Source organism: Salvia hispanica, chromosome 3, assembly GCF_029641045.1.
Source record: "Salvia hispanica isolate PSC_SH4W2 chromosome 3, Shi_PSC_v1, whole genome shotgun sequence".
In the NCBI taxonomy this organism is placed as follows: domain Eukaryota; kingdom Viridiplantae; phylum Streptophyta; class Magnoliopsida; order Lamiales; family Lamiaceae; genus Salvia; species Salvia hispanica.
Window position 1 is genome coordinate 15,160,674 of NC_142694.1, and position 20,854 is coordinate 15,181,527.

At 39.6% G+C, this 20,854-nt stretch overlaps 1 protein-coding gene and 1 long non-coding RNA gene across 2 annotated transcripts; one reads left to right on the top strand and one right to left on the bottom strand.

Annotated features, from left to right (window-relative positions):
• Positions 1–414: 414 nt before the first annotated feature.
• LOC125212610 (pectinesterase-like) lies at positions 415–3,053 on the top strand. Its single transcript, XM_048112822.2, has 2 exons — positions 415–1,368; positions 2,279–3,053. The coding sequence occupies exons 1-2, from the start codon at positions 417–419 to the stop codon at positions 2,908–2,910; spliced, it is 1,584 nt and encodes a 527-aa protein (XP_047968779.1). The 5' UTR covers positions 415–416; the 3' UTR covers positions 2,911–3,053.
• A 13,371-nt stretch (positions 3,054–16,424) lies between these two features.
• Positions 16,425–18,638, bottom strand: LOC125217072 (uncharacterized). The gene is made up of 3 exons (XR_016136380.1): positions 18,452–18,638; positions 17,854–17,950; positions 16,425–16,651 (listed from the first exon to the last, which is right to left on the bottom strand). It is a non-coding gene; the product is annotated as an uncharacterized LOC125217072 (long non-coding RNA).
• Positions 18,639–20,854: the final 2,216 nt, after the last annotated feature.

The window sequence follows — 20,854 nt, forward strand, 5'->3', positions numbered from 1 at the left end:
CTATCTTGAGTGGGACGTATTTATGACTCCACCATCCTCTACATAATTTCTACTATTTTTTATCCTTCTTAATTACACATTAAAACTCATACCAACCCTAAATAATATATTTTTATAAGATGAATGGAGTATATAAAAGTAAAACTGCTTAATAATGACATGCATGTTTTTGGATAATTATTAATCAATCATATCGACAAATCTCACGATCAGAATATAGTCTAGATTTTATATCGAGACGTATAATACTCCCTCCGTCCCGCTTTAGCAGTCTCATTGACTTTTCTGTCCTCTTTTTGTAAAAATGATAAAAATAGTTAAAGTGAAGAAATGATAAAGTAAAAGAGATAATGTTTTATTTCTATATATAGCAGTCCAAAATTGTGAATCTCTTCACACATCCTACCACACCAAGCATGGAGAAAATTCTCAAAATCCTAATCATCTTGGCATTCCTATCTTTACTAGTCGACGCCGCCGTATCCACCCCAGCCTCCCCTGAGGAGAGGTCCAATTTCTGGTCGAAGATCACCAAAATCACAAGCAAGACGTCCAACGTCAAGATCCCGAACCCGAAGGAAATCAAAAAGTTCTTAGACAAGGCCAAGGCCAAATCCCAACTCCCCGGGATAACAAAAAACAAAAACATCAAGCAAGCCGTGCGACCCTGGTTCCGGCAGCAGCAGCAGTCGCGGAGGCCCGGGAGAGTGAGCGCCTTCGACGACTGCATCGTGATGACTCTCGACTCGATAGACCAGATCAAGTCCAGCGTGGAGATATTCGAGGGCGTGGAATGGTCCAAGGACGGCATCTCATCCCTGAACGCGACACAGAAGGTGCAGCTCAATAACCTCCTCAGCGCCGTCCAGACCAACGTGGCCACCTGCCTCGACGGCTTCTCCCACAGCCGCGCAGAAAAGAAGACCCAGGCGGAAATCCTCAAGGCCGACCTGATGTTGTTGCACCGTGAAGCCGGCTTGTTGCTGTCGTTGGCGGATGAAATGGGGGGTAAGGACGCGAAGGAGGTGACCAAGGAGGTGAAGAGGAGGAGGGGGGAGGAGTGGCCGGAGTGGCTGTCGGCTGATGATAGGAAGCTGCTGCAGGAGGAGGAGGTGGAGGCGGACGTGACGGTGGCGAAGAACGGGCCTGCGGACTACAGGACGGTGGCGGAGGCGGTGGCGGAGGCGCCGGAGGGGAGTAGTAAGAGGTATGTGATTAGGATAAAGGCGGGGAGATATATGGAGAATGTGGAGATACCCAAGGAGAAGAAGAACTTGACGTTCGTAGGAGATGGCTACGACAAAACTTTTATCATCGCCGGCAAGAACGTCATCGACGGCAACACCACCTTCAATTCCGCCACCGTAGGTCAGTTTTCTTGTCACACAAATAATCAGCCATGCTATAAACTAGTACTCCCTCCTTTCTATAATAATATAAGTCATTTTGCCATTTTGGTATGTTGTCATTTCCGTTTTACTAAAAGGTCAACACATTTTTTCACACCTACTTTACCCTCTCTTACTTTTTTCTCTCTTCATCTTTCTACCTTTTTCCATTTTCCACTTTATTCTCCCTTTATTTAACTCACCTAACACAATTTTTCTTAATCATCGTGCTGAAAAAAAAACGCCTCCATTACTATGGAACGGCGCCAATAAATGTCTTATTTTATCTTTTCAGTCTGTTTGCCAATAAATGTCTCATTTCACTTCTATTATACTCCTTCTGTCCCACAAAAAATGTCACACTTTCCTTTTTAGTTTGTCCCACAAAGGATTTCACATTTTTCTTTTTGGAAAAGTTCTCTCTCACATGAATATAAAAATTATATTTTCTCTCTCCATTTAACACACAAAACAAAATCTCCTAATATCGCGTGCCGTCCCACAAGTGTGACATCTTTTGTGGGATGGAGGGAGTATTTGGTAAGTTGACCGTACATTCCACTAACTCTTTCTACTCACATTTTATTATAAAATCAATATATAAAACTATAAAAGTGGATCTCACGTTCCATTAATTTTTTCTATCCACTTTACTTATAAACTCATAAAGTCAAACAATTTTTTCAAATTCGTGCTAGTCAAATATGACACATTTAATGATGAACGGCTGGAGTACTATATTTGTACTTACTATTATTTCAGATCATGAATTTAAAATTAATTTTTTATTATAATTAAATTAGTATTTTAAATACAACGAGAGAAATGAATTAATAAGTAGTACCAGCGACATTTAATTAATACTCCCTCTGTTTCGGTGAACGTCACAGGGGTTGCCGGAGACGGTTTTCTCGCCCGTGACATCACATTCCAAAACAGGGCGGGGCCATCGAAGCTACACGCCGTGGCCCTCCGCGTGAACGCGGACTCCTCCGCCTTCTACCGCTGCCGCATGGCCGGCTACCAGAACACCCTCTACGTCCACTCCTTCCGCCAGTTCTACAAACAGTGTGTCATCGTTGGCACAGTCGACTTCATCTTCGGCAACGCCGCCGTCGTCTTCCATAGCTGCCGCATCGTAGCCCTCCGCCCCGAACCAAACCAAAATTACACGATCACCGCCCAGCGCCGCAGCGACGCCAAGCAGAAAACCGGCATCGTCATCCATAACTGCGTCATCGCCGCCACACCAGACGCCGAGGGAAAATCTTCAACGTACCTCGGGCGGCCCTGGGGGAAGTACTCGAGGACCGTCGTGATAGGGACTAATATCAGCAGTGGGATACATCCTGCTGGTTGGTCTGAGTGGGATGGGAAGTTTGCTCTTGATACTCTTTTCTATGCTGAGTATAACAACACGGGTGCCGGGGCGGAGACGAAGGGAAGGGTGAACTGGAAAGGGATTCGGAAGCTGAAAGAGGTGGAAGCGCAGGAAATTTCATCGCCGATGGGATTTAGCTGAAGGGGATGACTTTTCCCTTCTCCTCTTGGCCTCTCATTCTCATGTTTCTGTATTTTTCATATTTGTTGTTTCTTTACTGTTTTGTTTCCATTGCTGTTTGTGTTATAGTGGGGATGTTTCTAATTCCTTTACATTTAAGAGAATTGAGTATGACATTTAAAAAGCGAATACAGTATGAAAGAATAAAATATATTGTAACGAAAGAAATAAAAACTGAATAAAGTATAAAGAATAAAATATATTGTAATGAAGGAAATAAAAATTGAAAAAAGTATAAAAGAGTAAAAATGAATTTAAATTGAATAAAATGTACTCCCTCCGTCCCACAAAGATAGTCCCACTTTGATCTGGCACGGGTTTTAAGAAATGTAATGAAAAGTGAGTTGAAAAAGTTGGTGGGTCCTACTTTTAAAGTACTCCCTCTGTCCCATTAAAGATGACTAACTTTTCTTTTTGGTTTGTCCCAATCAAGATGACCCATTACTTAAAATGGAAACACCTTTATCTCTACTTTATTCCCTCTCTCTTACTTTACTCTCTCCTCTTACCACATAAAATATAACTGCATAAAATCTCGTGCCGCCCAAGGAAGGGGTCATCTTCCTTGGGACGGAGGGAGTATTAGTTTTATAATAAAATGTGAGTAGAAATGAGTTGGTGGAATATGGGGTCTACTACCAAAAATGGTAAAAGTGAAATGGGACAAACTTTGTGAGACGGACGGAAATGGAAAAATGGGACAATCTTTGTGGGACGGAGGGAGCATGATACTACCTCCGTGGCTCCGTCCCCCAAATTTTGACACAGTTTACTATTTCGGTCCGTCCCTGAAAATTTGACACAATTTCACTTTTCACCATTTTTGGTAGTGGACTCCATATTCCACTAACTCATTCTTACTCACATTTTATTATAAAACTAATACTTTAAAAGTAGGACTGACATCCCACCAACTTTTTCAACTATTTCCATTACATTTCATAAAACTCGTGCCGAGTCAAAATGTGTTAAAATTTGGGGACGGAGGTAGTAGAAAATAGAGAAAAAGTGATTAAATTTTATCAAAAAGAGGAGTGGCTCAATAATAATTGAACGATCTGAAAAGAAATAGTACAACTAAACTATAATGGAAAGGATAGCAGTATTAAGAGTGTCCACAATAGGAGTAGACACTCTCCCCACCACCGCACCCCTTCTCCCACAACCTCCCCACCGCCGCGGCTCGCCGTTTCCATGCAATAGGGCGCCGCGGCCCGGCGCCCAAAGATATAGGAAGTACGACTAGTCGGGGCACCTCTTGTCCGCCGCCCACCTCCGTGGCTCAAGCGGCCCTTACTATAGGGAGGTGCGGCACCGCCGCGGAGTCGGCAGCCACCGTGTCCTCCCTATTGTGAACATCCTAAAGATGTTGATTTGGAACAAATGATATATGTGGAAGTTTGGGTTATTCATTACTCCATATTTTTTATGCCGATAATTTTTGAGTCTATGAAAAACCAGATTATTGCATCATATACTCCTACAGTCCTACTCTTTGATACTACCTCCGTCTCACAATAAACGTCATATTTTACCATTTTGGTTCGTCAAACAATAAAAGTCACATTTTACTTTTATCATAGATGGTAATTAGATCTCATATTCCACCAACTAATTCTACTCACATTTTATTATAAAACTAATATATATAAGTGACACTCATAATCCACTAACTTATTCAATACACTTTTCTTTACATTTTTTAAAATTCGTATCCACACTAAATATGACACTTATGTGGGACGGAGGTAGTATATATTTAAGAAATAAAGGTGGACAATTAATATAATTAATTAATAATGACATTAGTTAGGTTTTATGATATGCTAGACTTAACTGAGACTATTCATGAAGTGAAATTTTGTTCAGTTGGAACTAGGTATTCCCTTCGTTCCATAGTAGTGAAGACATTTCCTTTTGGCATGATGATTAAGAAAAAGATGTGTAATGTATTAAATAAAAAGATAATTGAGTAGGAGAGAGGAAAAAGTAGAGAAAATAAAGTATGAGAGAGGGAAAAGTGAGTGAGAAGAAAAGTTTTGACTTTTACCAAAAAGTAAAATGATTCTACTACTATAGAACATACCAAAATGGCAAAATGACTTTACTACTAATGTGAAACGGATGGAATAGTATTTTGTGCCAATCACCTGAAATGTTTTGAGAGCATATGCTGTACTACCAGTAGTAGCATTGTCATATATAAATTGAAATTTTAGCACTTTAGGCAACGGTACTCAATTTTGCAAGTATTTTTTAATAGCTTCTCAGACTATATCTATAAATTACTACTCCCAAAATTTGCTACACTTTGACCCGACACGGGTTTTAAGAAATGGAATGAAAAGTGAGTTGAAAAAGTTGGTGGGATGTGGGTCCTACTTTTAAAGTATTAGTTTTATAATAAAATGTGAGTAGGAATAAGTTAGTGGAATATGAGGTCCACTACCAAAAATGGTAAAAGTGAAGTATATCAAATTTTCAGGGACGGACCAAAATAGTAAACTGTATCAAATTTTCAGGGACGGAGGTAGTATGTGTTAATAGGGCCGACAATTATTGGCACGACATGATAACCCAATATGAATCCGCACGAAATTAATGGTTTGGGTCAAAGTTTATTGGGTTCGTGTTCTTATCGGGTTAACCCATTAAGGACACGAAAATTTCATGGCGGGTTCGTGTTACCCGTTAAGAAATAATATTATAATATTTTATTTTTTAGTATTTTAAAAATAATATTTTTTGTTGGATTTCGTTGGATTTTGTTGCTATGAATCTATTGATGTTATTATTCGTCACATCATACTGTGTAATCAGATTTTAGGTTTTTAATTAGACTCTGAATGATCAGATTTAAGGTTTTGCAACTTTTGTAAATAAAGAGTAGTTGCTATGAGATTCTAACCGTGTTATCAAGTCGTGTTGTATAGTAGTATCGTATTGTTATAAAATGTGTACCAATTATTGTAAGGTGCATTTATGGAATCATCCGCCTACCTAGTTCAAGTGTAGTATTATCTTGTGAGGTGCATTTATATACTGTTATCATTTTGCGAGGAAAAGAGATTTTCATTGAGTGTTACTTGTGTTCATAGGAACCTGCGGCTGCTACTTTTAGTTCCTAGTGGGTAAACTTTTGGTAAATTCTTATTTTATCTAAAAGTGGAAAATCACAAACTTTAATGATGATTAATGTCAGGTTCCTGGAAGGTCAAGTCTTCAAACTCATAAGATCGCGGGGGGATATCTTATTCTAATAGGTATAATATTATTCAACTATCGAATTCAAGATTAGGGCGTTTAAATGATATGATTTCATTTATAGTTCAGACTATATTATAGGCTATATGGCTAGCCATATAGGATTAAAATTTGCCAAAAAATTATACTTAGGTTGAAAAAAATTGCACATATTCAAACTTTATGATTTCTTAAGTTTTTTATTTTATTTTTATAATTGGTAAATGAATATATATGTACTCCCTCCGTCCATAAAATATTGTCCAAGTTTGGCTTTGCACGGGTTTTAAGAAATATGTAGAAAAGTTAATAAGATAAGGGTCTCATATTTATATAATAGTTTTATAGGAGAGTGATCAATTGCTAACTCACCATTTAATTGTTAACTACAACTAATTTAAGGCCACATGATTTTAAAAAACGTGTGGTCTACAGTTTGCCACGTGTAATTTTTGTTTTTATTAATTAAATCGAAAAAAATTAAAAAAAAAACGCCAAATTAGGGTTTTGGATGAAAATGTCAATATAGTGTTTCGAAAATATCAACACAATGCTTTGAGAATGTAAACACAAATTTAGGATTGACATTGTATATGTTTTATATTGACATATTATCTTAGCTGTATTGACATTAGCCTGTGTACGAAAAATACGAAAATTCTAGATTTTTTTTTTCAAATTTTGACGTCGGAACATATGCATGTAGTATATCGTTGGAATCCTTATAAAATTATCTTTAATTTGATATATGTTATATGAATTTAAAGTTTTGGGATTTCTTTTAAAAGTTAGTTATAACTAACTTGACATTAATACCCCTATTGATTTTTATTGGAATTAATCCTATAGCATTATTGACGTTTTTTGTTGATCGTATTGACATTTTGTGGTTAGAGCATCCGCAATGGTGCTTAGGCCAGCCATAGGCCAGCCATTCTCACCCCTGCCACGTCAGCAACACTAAAAAAACCACCTGCCACATCAGATTTAGGCCAGCCATAGGCCAGCCGCAATAAAAATAATTCAAAATATACTACATTTACGGAATTAAAATTACGATTAAAATACGGAATTAAATTTACGACACATATACGGGAAAAATAATCCATTCCATTAAAAAAAAAGTACAAAGATTTTTAAAAAAAAGTACATGATTTTTTTTTTTTAAAAAAGGGCTTCAACACACGAGCCCCGCCACTCTCTACTCCTCATCGCCGTCGCCGTCGTCCTCGCCATCGCCGCCGCCGCCGCCGCCACCCGTGGTATCTGAGCCCATGTCGGAACCCCCTAGCCGTGCCCTCGCGATCTCCAAATCAACACGCATGCTCTCGAGCATCTCGTGAATAAACATCTTCTCCGTGGGGTCAGTGGCGTTCTTCCACTCTTGGAAGACCTTGTACATCTGAGCCCGCGTTTGGTTACTCGAATGGAGAGTGTACTCGAGTGGGGCGGGTGGGAGGGCGGAGGACTGGACCTCGCTGGGCGATAGGGGGGATCCGCCCCTCGCAGCCCGCTGCGCCCGCTTCTATCCAACCGGACGGGGGCGACCAGTAAATGAAGGAGGGGATGGAAACTCCTCAGCATCCGGGGGGAGGTCGTGGGATCCGCCGCTGCTGCCGCTGTAGTCGCCGCTATAGTTCAGTCGCTGCTTCTTCGGCCACCCAGCGTCGCACCCCGCCCGGAACTTCTCGGAGTCCTTCAACAACAAGAAGCACTCCCAGAAGGTGAACTCCTTATACTTCCCCTCCAAGGGGAACTGACTCGCGGCTATCCTGCGGGCGTCGTCCTCATTCTGCCCACTTCTGAGCTGACGGAGGGCGTTGGCGTACAAATTCGCAAAACGGCCCACCGCGGCCCTGGTGCGCTCCCACCCCTTCCGGACCTCCTCGTTGCTGAAGTCCTTCCCGTGCGAGCAGTGCCTCCTATAGGCAGCTCTGATCTTCGCCCACATGTTGACGACCCGCTGGTTGTTCGCAACCAGCGGATCGTCGCACACCTCCAACCACCCCTTGGCCACCCCGGCGTACTCATCCTCCGTCCACTTCCTCTGGCCAGTGGCAGCGGGCTGCGATGACTCGCCGACCGCCTTGCCCTTCCCCTTCCCCCTCGTCTTCTTCTTCGGCGCGGCCCGCGTCGCTGGAACGGGAGTATCATCTTCCCCGAGATCGATCCCCATATCATGCAATGACAGAAGGTCATCGCCAGAGAACTGCGTCTCCACCGGGGTCGACGTGTGAGACAAAGCTGTCAAAAAATCAAGCGAGGGCCGATATACCGTGTCCCCTCCCGGTGACCCCTGCACCCCCCCTGCATCCCGGGATGCATACCGTGCTGCATCCCCCCCTGCATCCCGCCCTGCCACATCATCCCCATCATCTGCTGCAGCATCATCTGCTGCAGCATCATCTGCTGCTGCACCTGGGGCATACCCCCCCACCTGGGCGCTGACTGCCCGCCGCTCCCCTGCCCGCCGCCCGGCATCCCCCACGGCATACCCCCCGGCATACCCCCCTGGTTCCCCCCCATCGCCCCCCCTCCCCCCGGCGCACCAGCCATCATCCCCATCATCTGATTCCAAGGGATGTTAAACCCCGGGCCCATCTGCCCCCATCCAGATCCCACAGGTACCGTGGGAGTCTGAGATCCACTCGTCATTGAACTGGACTCGTTGTTGTGATCCATCGCTCGATGATGCTCTTGTACAGAAAGTTAGAGAGAGAGAAAACTCGTTAAAATAAGTGGTGCATATGAAAATGAAACGAAAATCGCGTTTATATAGGTTTTAAAAAAAAAACATCAAAAATCGCCGCTGGCCGATCGGGCAGCCACAATGGCGGCTAGCCGATCGGCCAACGCTTCGGCCAGCAATGAGCGATCGGCCAGCCCACGCCGATCCGCTCGCCGATTTCGTCCTCTCCGATTGCAATGGTTCGGCTAGCGCGATGAATCGGCTAGCCGGTCGCTAGCCGACCATTGTGGATGCTCTTAATGATCTAGACCTTTAATTTGAATATCTAATGGCTATTATTGAGTTGTAGTTAGCAATTAAGCATTCAATTAGCAATATAACACTCCCCTAGTTTTATACTCCCTCCGTCCGCGATTAGGAGTCCCGGTCACTTTTGCGCACCTATTTTATAAAAATAATAAAAAATAGTTAAAATGGACAAATGGTAATGTAAAAAAGAGAATAATGTTGAGAAGACTCTTGTCAACATTATTCTCTCTCTTACTTTACCATTTCTCCACTTTAACTATTTTTTATAATTTTAATAAAACGGGTGCGCAAAATTGACTGGGACTCCTAATCGCGGACGGAGGGAGTAATAGAATATGAGTGTAAAGAGTTAGTGAATAGTGGGGACCATTCATCAAAAATAGGAAAAAAGCAAAGTGGACGAATTTTAATGGACGAACCAAAATGGTAAAATTGGACGACATTTCACGGATGGAGGGAGTATATTTTTAAAGCCATACGGCGAAGGATTCGAACCCGAGACCTTGGTCTCACGTACTACCTCTCTACTCTTTAAGTTTGTGGTATATATCAAAATTGCCAAAAGTGAATGGTTTTGAAGATCAATGCCCCTTTATAAAATGAAGTTTCACAAGCAGCTAGTGGCATTAGCGGAGTTTGTAGGAAAGTAAGGTCTTACATGCAATCAAACTCTTTCGATCTTAATCAGGTCTAAACGAGAAAAAGTAACTTAAATAATACTCCCTCCGTCTCCCATTAGCACTCATAGTTTGACCGGGCACGAGTTTTAAAAAATGTAAAGAAAAATAGGTTGAAAAAGTTAGTGGAATGTGAGACCCACTTTTTTATATTGGTTTTATAATAAAATGTGAGTGAAGTGAGTTAGTGGAATGTGAGACCTACTAAAATTGATACTTTAACAAAAGTTGGTGTATCAAAATAAATATTCCCTCTAAATAAAACTAAATATATTAATACAAAAACCTAATAAAGTGTAGAAGAACCGATTGAAATACAAAATTTTATTACCTTTATATATATTTTTGCCAATAATAATTCATTCTGACAAGAGTATGACCAACACAATAACAAGGACAAATATTACGCATAGTTGAATGGTAGGTTTAGATCCAAGTTCAGTTCATCTTCGAAATTTCATGGAAGTTCATACTATTTATTTTCTCTCTTTTTGATGATACTCCACTTCCCTTAATTTTTAACGGAAGTCTAATTATACTACTACTATAAAGTAGAGCACAAGGCCCAAGCCCAACTGTATCTTCTTCCCCAATTATACTACTCTCATTCGCATATCACAGAGTTACAGAGTCAATGGAAGAATTCTGGACACAGATTCACGAAATCAAGGGCAGAATTCCAAACACCGTGGGGTCGGGAACCGATAAGAGGATTTTTCTGGCTATTCTCCGGGGACGGCGGTGGGGTCGGCCGACCCCGCTCGACCCCACCTCCATCCGCCACTGCAGTGGCAGTATTTACTTGTATTTCGTATATATTTATATCAAATTTTGGCTCTAAATATTGTTTAAAAAGTACAGAATATGGTCCCGGTTCAATAACGACGATTGTGAAGCCATTATTGCTTCGTTGCCCACTAACCCATTTGTATATTAAAATATACCAGGACCGGATTTCTATACATTGTGCAACATTGCAACGGATATGCAATTGCGTAATTTACGTGTAAATTCGAATACACATATTTTTATCCGAACGAGAGAGTATTGTTTTATTTACAAAAGTTAGAAATCAAACACTTTATCTGTCACTTAAATTTTGTCATTTTTTTCTATTTTCGTCCGTATCACAAAATTTGCCACATTTTACTTTTTTACCATGTTTGATAATAGACCTCATATTTTACAAATTCATTTCAACTTACATTTTATTACTATAAAATTAATACGTATATAAAAACAGAATTCATTCTGTAATAATTTTTTAACTTACTTTTCATCATACTACTTCCGTCCAACGTTAAGTGCCACATTTAGTGTGGACACGTATTTTAAGAAATATAAATAAAAGTGAGTTGAATAAGTTAGTAGATTATGAGTCCACATATATATACACTCCCTCCGTTTTTTAAAAATAGCAAGTCTTTCCATCTTAGTCCTTTATTTAAAAATATAAACGTTCAAACTTTCTATTTTAGGAAATCTTTACACCCCTATACATCAATTTATTTACCACTTATACCACTACAATTAACAACTTAAAGTGGACCCCATGATCCACTAACATTAATTCCATTACTTTTTACTACATGGAAACATATAATATTCACAACTTCTAATTATGTCTATTTATTTATTGCATTTTAACTAATTCAGAATTATATATATATATATATATATATATATATATATATATATATATTTTCTTTTTATATTTTATTTCATGGGTTATTACAATTCACCTCCTCTAAAAAAATTTCGTCCCCGAAATTTATACCTGATTTAAATAGATACGGGTATTGCTCTCTCATAACATCCTCTGGTTCCCACGTAGCCTCTTCGATTTGGTGGCTCCTCCACAATACTTTGACTAGTGGAATCTTTTTATTTCTTAGTTCTTTTATCTCTCTAGCCAATATCTGAACTGGTTCCTCATCATATGTCAAATCTGGTTGTACCTCAATTGACTCTGTTTGAATTATATGAGAGGGATCTGATCGATATCTTCTCAGCATCGACACATGGAACACATTATGGATCTTTTCCAGTTCTGATGGTAAGGCGAGTCTATAAGCTACTGGACCTACACGTTCAAGTATCTCATATGGACCGATAAATCTAGGGCTCAGCTTGCCCTTCTTCCCAAAACGAAGCACTTTCTTCCAGGGTGAAACCTTCAAAAAGACTTTATCACCAACACTGAATTCAATATCTTTTCGTTTCAAATCTGCATAAGATTTTGCCTATCCGATGCTTCTTTCAACCTACTCCGTATTACTCGAACTTTATCTTCGGTCTCCTGTACCAATTCTGGTCCAACAATCTTCTTTTCACTGAGCTCAGTCCAATATAATGGCGTTCGACATTTTCGGCCATATAAGGCCTCATAAGGTGCCACTGATAGCTATTATTATACGCAAACTCAACTAATGGTAGGTATTTCTCCCAACTACCGTCAAAGTCTATGATACAACTCCGCAACATGTCTTCAAGAATCTGTATTACTCTCTCTGATTGGCCATCTGTTTGTGGATGGAAAGCTGTGCTAAAATTTAATCTGGAGCCCAAGGCTTCCTGAAATTTTTCCCAAAATCTTGATGTGAACCGTGGGTCCCTGTCAGAAATTATAGAAGTAGGTACTCTAGGCAGTCTTATAATTTCATTAAGGTACAATTTAGCTAGTTTCTCCATGGAGTAATCAGTTCTTACAGGAAGAAAGTGAGCTGATTTCGTCAACCGATCAACAATTACCCATATAGAGTCCTTTTTCCAGGGTGACATAGGCAATCCTGACACAAAGTCCATGGCGATTTTATCCCATTTCCACTCCGGTATTGATATTTGTTGCAATAGACCAGATGGAACTTGATGTTCAGCCTTGACCTGTTGACATGTCAGGCACTTCGCCACAATTTCTGTAATATCTCTTTTCATTCCGGGCCACCAATAAAATTCCTTTAAATCATGGTACATTTTTGTACTCCCTAGGTGCATCGAATACAAACTATTATGCGCTTCCCGAAGAATATCATTTTTCAGCTCGTTGTCATCGGGTACACACAACCTCTTTCTAAAATATATACATCCATTAGGACTTTGTTCGAATTCAGGTGCGTCTCCCTTGTTGATTTGTTCCAATTTAGCTTTCAACTTCTCATCAGTCCTTTGAGATGTTTGTACTCGTTGAATCATGGTGGGCTTCACTCTAACTTCCGCCATCAAACTACCGTCATTCAACGCTTCCAAATGTGCATTCATAGCCCTTAAAGCGACAAGTGACTTTCTACTTAATGCATCGGCCACGACATTTGCCTTACCAGGGTGGTAGTCAATTACACAGTCGTAATCCTTGATGAGTTCTATCCATCTTCTCTGCCTCAAATTCAACTCTTTCTGTGTGAGTAAATATTTTAAACTTTTATGATCTGTATATATATAACATCTCTCGCCGTACAAATAATATCTCCATATTTTCAAGGCGAACACTATAGCTGCCAACTCCAAATCATGTGTGGGATAGTTCTTTTCATGAATTTTGAGTTGTCTTGAGGCATAAGCTACTACTTTACCCTCTTGCATTAAGACACAACCTAAACCATTATGTGATGCATCGCTGAAAATTGTATAGACTTTGCCTGATTCAGGTGGAATCAACACAGGCGCCTCAGTGAGAATCGCTTTCAGCTTTTCAAAACTCACTTGACATTTGGCGTCCCAACGAAAAGGAACATTTTTCTGAAGTAAAGCAGTAATGGGTTTAGCAATTATCGAGAATCCATTCACAAATCGCCGATAATATCCAGCTAAGCCAAGAAAACTATGAACTTCAGTAACATTCTTCGGAGGATTCCACAACACTATTGCTTCAATCTTCTTTGGATCCACCCGAATTCATGCTGCCGATACTACATGACCAAGAAATGTAACCTCCGACAACCAAAATTCACATTTACTTAACTTGGCATATAATTGCTTATCTCTAAGTGTCTGCAAAACTATTCTCAAATGTTGTTCATGATCACTCTTAGTTTTGGAATACACCAATATATCATCGATAAAAACTATCACGAATTTGTCAAGATATAATTGAAATACTCGATTCATCAAGTCCATAAAAGCGGCGGGGGCATTTGTTAGCCCAAACGGCATGACCTTGAACTCATAGTGTCCGTAACGGGTTCTGAAAGCTGTCTTGGGAACATCCGAGTCTTTAACCTTCAGTTGATAATACCCTGACCTCAAATCAATCTTCGAAAATACGCTTGCCCCCTTTAGTTGATCAAACAAGTCATCAATTCTTGGCAATGGGTATTTGTTTTTGATTGTCACTTTGTTCAATTGCCTGTAATCAACGCATAATCTCATTGATCCATCCTTCTTTTTTTACAAACAGGACAGGTGCTCCCCATGGTGATATACTAGGCCGAACGAAGTCTCGATCAAGTAAAACCTGAAGCTGGGCTTTCAACTCTTTCAGTTCGGCTGGAGCCATTCTATACGGTGCCATGGAATAGGGTTTGTTCCAGGTGCGACTTCGATGGCGAACTCAACTTCTCTATTTTGAGGCAACCTAGGTAATTCTTCGAGGAATACATCAGGATAATCACATGCTATTGGTATTTCTGGTAGCTTTGGGTCAGCGGTACATGTATCCCATATATAAGCCAGGTAGGCCTCACAACCTTTCCAAATCAACTTGCTAGCTGTTGTGGCTGAAATCACATTACTAAGGTAATTTGACCTTTTTCCAACTACCAAGATTTCATTATTGTTTTCCTTTTTCCGACCACCAAGATTTCATTATTGTTTGGGGTATAAAGTGTCAGTCTTTTTTTTGAACAATCCACTACTGCACGATGTACGCATAGCCAATCCATTCCAAGTATTATATCGAACTCGTGAAAAGGTAACTCCATCAAATCCGCCGAAAATAAAGACCCTTGGACAATCAGAGGACATTCTCTATATATTTGATTCACTAAAAACTTTTTCCTAAGGGACTTGACACCTCTATATCATACGAAGTCTTTTCAAGAGGCACATTGAATTCTTTTATAATATTGTCACATATATATGAATGCGTTGAACCAGGATCAATTAAAGCAGTAACAGGTATATTAAAAAGTGTAAATGTACCCAATATCACGTCCGACGCATCATGCTCCTCTTGGGCCTCGTATTGCATAGGTACGTCCTGGTGCTCGCGGCTCAACTCTTGATGTAGAACCAGACGTTTCCCTCTGACTCCTACCAGCTCCAAAACCTCTTCCTGACCCACGCCCTCGGTAGTTAACTGACTCAGATCTCGCATATGTAGGCGTTGGAGCATTCGTTTGTCTCGGACAATCTTTAGCATAGTGATAGCTTGAGCCACATCGAAAGCATAATCTTGCTAACCTTCTGCACACTCCAGGATGATGTTTCCCACAATGTTCACACATGGGTGGGCTATCGAACCCTCCCGAACTAGCCACCGAAGGGGTCGGTGCTCTCTGTTTGAATTCAGATTCTGGGTTCAAGTTTCTTCCTCGGAAATGTGCCGGTGCTGAGTACCCACCTCTCCTGAAATCTCTGAACTTCTTGCTTGAAAAATGTGATCCGGAGTAGGATGATTCTGCATGCCGCTTACCCATGCTCTTGTTATCTTTCTCAGTTCCATCTTTAGAATCTAAGGCTTCCATGCTTTGTGCTAACTCAGACAATTTAGTCAAATCATCTTCTCTTGCTCCTATCACTAATTTCTGGATATTATCATTTAGCCCTCGCTCGAACCGCCGACACATCTCCTCGTCATTAGGCACAATCTCTCGGGCATATCGAGACAAACGTTGAAACGCACTTTCATACTCGAGAACGGACATGCTACCCTGCACTAAGTGGAGGAACTCTCTTTTTCGTTCTTCCATGAACTTTGCCCCCACGTATCGTTTTCTAAATTCTTTAACAAAAAATTCCCAGGTGATCATCTCCGGCATGCATCTCTCCACTGTTCAACCACCATATATAAGCTTCTTCTTTAAGTAATGATATAGCACCCTGTAGTTTTTCTTCTTGAGTATATGGTATGAAAGTGAAGATTCGCTCAAGTTGTTGCACCCAGTACTCAGCTGCGTTAGGATCATCAGTTCGTCTTCCTCTAAACTCTTCAGCTCTATTCTTATGTAATTTTTCAACTACCGAATCTTGAGTGGGAGTCGCTGTTCCTGCTATCTGGCGCAAAGCAGTCGCCATCGTCTGTAATATATCATGTCCCGGGATTGGGACATCATCATTGTTTATAGGCTGTTCTCCAGCTGGAGAACCTTGTATCATACTTTGAGCTACATCCTCAGCCATATTTAGAGTTTTAGATTCACCACTTCAGAATGATACACCTATATATATACCAGCTGCATCAGGTCACTAGCTCAGACACAACAAACTCTTTATGTGGCATGTAACTAACATATCAGACCTCATCTAGTCCTAGAATCAACCAAACCTGGGCTCTGATACCAATTTTGTAACACCCCGAACTGATGTCACAATTTAGTACCCCATTTTTTTTTCTCAACAAATAGAAAAACTATAATATATGCATATATATTTACATAGGCCCAGTTCGTACAACTATTCACAAAAACACACGTACTTAGCAAAGGTGTAGAAAGAAGTAAAACTGTTCTAAATTGCATTCTACTCCTGTACATGCCATGGCTAACATATCTAGGGAGTTACTCACACGCAACCGTTCGCTAGTGACCCGACTTCAGCATCTGTACAGCAAAAGGGTTAACCTGATCACCTAGTTTGCAGGATAAAAAGAAGAATATGGAATGAGCTTCAACTAATTTAATAGTAACTCACCATTAAGGCATAAATTCTGAAGCTATACCATACAATTTACGCAGTTGATAATAACTATCATAAGTATTTTCATCCATACCAACATCATCATAATTATACATATCCTATCAGTCATAATCATAAATGACCTCATACAGTTGATAAGAGTGTAGTCCATGACAAATTTCATCACACCGAATATCAGCCTATACCCAATTAATCGAATATAAAGCACACGGAATACATATCTCCATCATATCCAACGCCCACACGTATACAATTCTTAGCCAATACCATATATATCACAGCACGTATGTTATCACATATTTATACTCCTATTTGTTTCTGGATTATGGTCGATACTCAGTACGAATACACGTTGTGGGCGGAATATTGTGGCATAAGACTAATAGAATCTTTCCAACACACCATACATCAATTTATATATCCTTCAATCACACCGTACATCATATTCTAATTCCTCCAATCACACCGGACATCATATTCTAATTCCTCCAATCACACCGGACATCATATTCTAATTCTTCCAATGACACCATGCATCAATTTTAATTTCTCCAATCACACCGCATATCATATTTTAATTCCTCCCATCACATCGTGTATCATATTTTAATTTCTCCAATCACACCACATATCATATTTTAATTCCTCCCATCACACCGTGTATCATATTTTAATTCCTCCCATCACACCGTGTATCATATTTTAATTCCTCCCATCACACCGTGTATCATATTTTAATTCCTCCCATCACACCGTGTATCATATTTTAATTTCTCCAATCACACCGTACCTCACATGGTAATGTTTCGGTCACATTAGATTGTATTTCCTCCCATCACACCATACATAACATCATATCTTCTACACTCATGCCATGCTAACATATCATTACCTTCTGGTATGCCATCTAGTTCTTACCCATACTCATATTCAATAATTTCTAACATTCACAACTTATCTCAACATATATAAGTTTACATAATCATTTCTTTCAATAACACCACTCAACATACTCAAGTGATAAACCTCCTATCATGCTCAAATATAGCATCTCTTGACTGACATTCAATACTCAGTAGGTAAAAACATAACTATATTCAACAATTTAAGTCTAAAGTAGAATATTTATATTACCTCAAAATACAAAAAGTCTTGATATAGGAAGTGCCTTACTCCTTCACCTTCTCCTTCTCCTTCTCCATACCCGTATTAGCTCTTGAGGCAGTGTTACCTTTCAATATATATAAATTTCTTATTAGCACCAACACAAAACAATGTAAACATAAATAAAATTCTCCTTTTAAATTCTTGCTACAAATTATGTTATAAACTGGCTACAATAATTTAGCTTAATCACTCATTTTTGTCAAGCAATCTTTATTTAACATATAATAAACATGGTCCCAAACAAGCAACTTTAACTGTGAACATCTTTCATTCAAAAATATGCAAGATCCTCACATTCCTACTCGTCTAAAAGCTGCCCCAACTTTCCCATGCCAAAAATACAAACTTCTTCTTTGTTAAGGTATAGATTATGCTAAAAATGTTAATTATAAAGTCTTTCTATCTGTATCATCTCCCAACTATCTCTATGCAGTGAATTAGAAATCATGACAACTTTACACTTAATTTACCTAAATTCCAAATTGGGGAAGCACTTGATTATGAACCCTAGCTCTAGATTTAGAGAAGAAATTGGGTAAATTGGAGGTGCAGGAGATTTTCTTACATAAATTAGAGCCAAGTCCAACCTAGACTCGCCGGAAAATGGCGATAACAACGCCGGAACCTGCCGGACAGCGGCGACTCAAAGAGGGGGAAAAACTGGATGAGAATCGGAGGCGTGAGGAATCGCTGGAGAGAGATTATCGTCTGTATGTATGTGTGTGAATGGCGGTGAGTGTATATGTGTGTGAATGGCGGTGGGTGGATGTGTTTTGGGGAAAATTTCCGTAAGTGGTATCAAAAGAGATCATAATCTCTTAATTCCAATTCATTTTCCTTTTTCTTTTATTTTACTTTCTAAATTTCAACCCCACACAACAATAACTACATGGAAACATATACTATTCACAACTTCTAATTATGTCTATTTATTTATTGCATTTTAACTAATTCAGAATTATATATATATATATATAGGATTGTGTTAAAATGACAACATCTCTTAAAGTAACACTATACCACCATTCCTAGCCAATCATTTGTACATGTGGACGAATAATAAGCTGCCATGTGGCAATCATAAAAATTGCTCAAGGATAAATTTTCACGGACTGCAATATCTAATACACTAGACTGCAATTTTTCCCGACTGCAATATCCAATACGCTAGACTGCAATATATAGATTGCAGTCTAGCGTTTATACTATTACAGTCTAGCATATATAATATTGTAGTCTAGCGTGGTGTCACAGTGTCATTTTAAGAGTGTTGTCATTTTAACGCACCCCTATATATATATATATATATGTTTTCTTTTTTTTTTCTTTTTATATTTTATTTCATGGGTTATTACATAAGCAACCATTTAAGAGCCTCCCAATGCACAGGTCCTGGATTAGACATGTAGATACTTAAGCAAGAAACAACATAGGCAATATCAGGCCTAGTACTAACCATGAGATACATAACAGAACCTATAGCATTTGAATAAGGGACATTCTTCATATCTTTCACATCAGACTCAGACTTAGGACACAAGTCCTTACTTAGCAAGAAATGAGCAGCTAGAGGAACAGAAGCAGTTTTAGCACCAAGCATATTAAACTTTTCAAGAATTTTTTGCACATAAGGCTCCTGATGAAGAATCAGAGATGAGGACTTCCTATCCCTTAGGATATTGATCCCCAAAATCTTTTTGGCATCACCAAGGTCTTTCATGTCAAAATTATCACAGAGAGCAGATTGAACATGTTGCACATGTTTAACAGACTTCATGCAAGGAACCATAATAAGCATATCATCCACATACAGCAGCAAGAACACAGGCACTTTATCAAGATCTTTCACATACAAACAAGCATCAAAGGAGCTCCTAACAAAGCCTAACTTCTACATGCAAGTATTGAACTTAATATTCCACTGCCTTGGAGATTGTTTAAGACCATACAAAGCTTTCTTAAGTAAACACACATGATTGGGAAAGTTTGGATCCACAAAACCCTCTGGTTGTTTCATGTAAATGGGTTTATCCAAGTCACCATGAAGAAAAGCAGTTTTGACATCCATTTACTTTAATTCCCAATTAAAATGAGCACATAAGGCAAGCATCACTCTCACAGTAGTAAACTTAACCACAGGAGCAAAAATTTCTGTATAGTCTACCCCCTCTTGCTGTGTAAAACCCTTTGCAACCAACCTAGTCTTGTACCTCAACCCCTCAATCTCATCTTTCAACTTAAACAGCCACCTGCAGTCAACCACAGAGGCACCAGGGGGCAGAGGCACAAGAATCCAGGTTTTATTAACATACAAAGAGTGGATTTCTTCTGTCATAGCTTTGAACCACATGTCCCAAAACTTGGACTTTTGAGCCTGCTTATAAGATTGGGGCTCATTTCCATCAGACTCATAAACATTAAAAGCAAGATTAACCAAATTAACAAGCCTAAGTACCTAACAGGAGGATTAGGATTCCTTCTGACTCTATCCCTAGACAGGAGGTAATCCTTCAAATCTGGACCAGGGTTAGGAACATGTTCAGGCTCAATAACTTGGTCATCATGAAGAGTCACATTTTGGGGTTCAGGCTCAAGCTGAGGCTCAAGCTCAGGTTCTGGTTCAGGGTCAGGGGCTATAGGGTTTGTATTCCAGAAGTGCTCCACCTCACTTGGAGCGTCATTAGATGGCTCCACCTCACTAAGAGGCTCATTGTCAGCACTTATAGGAGAGGTATCAGGGTCAGGCTTAAGACAGGGGAACTCATCCTCATTAAAGACCACATACCTACTTATTATGACCCTAAAACCTGGTTCAATTCTATTCCAAATCCTATAACCCTTAACACCTTCTGGATATCCAAGAAATACCCCTTTCTTGGATCTGGGATTCAGTTTATCAGTTTTAGAGTGAATGAAGACACTACATCCAAAAACTTTTAAATGGGATAAAGTAATTTTCCTCCCAGTG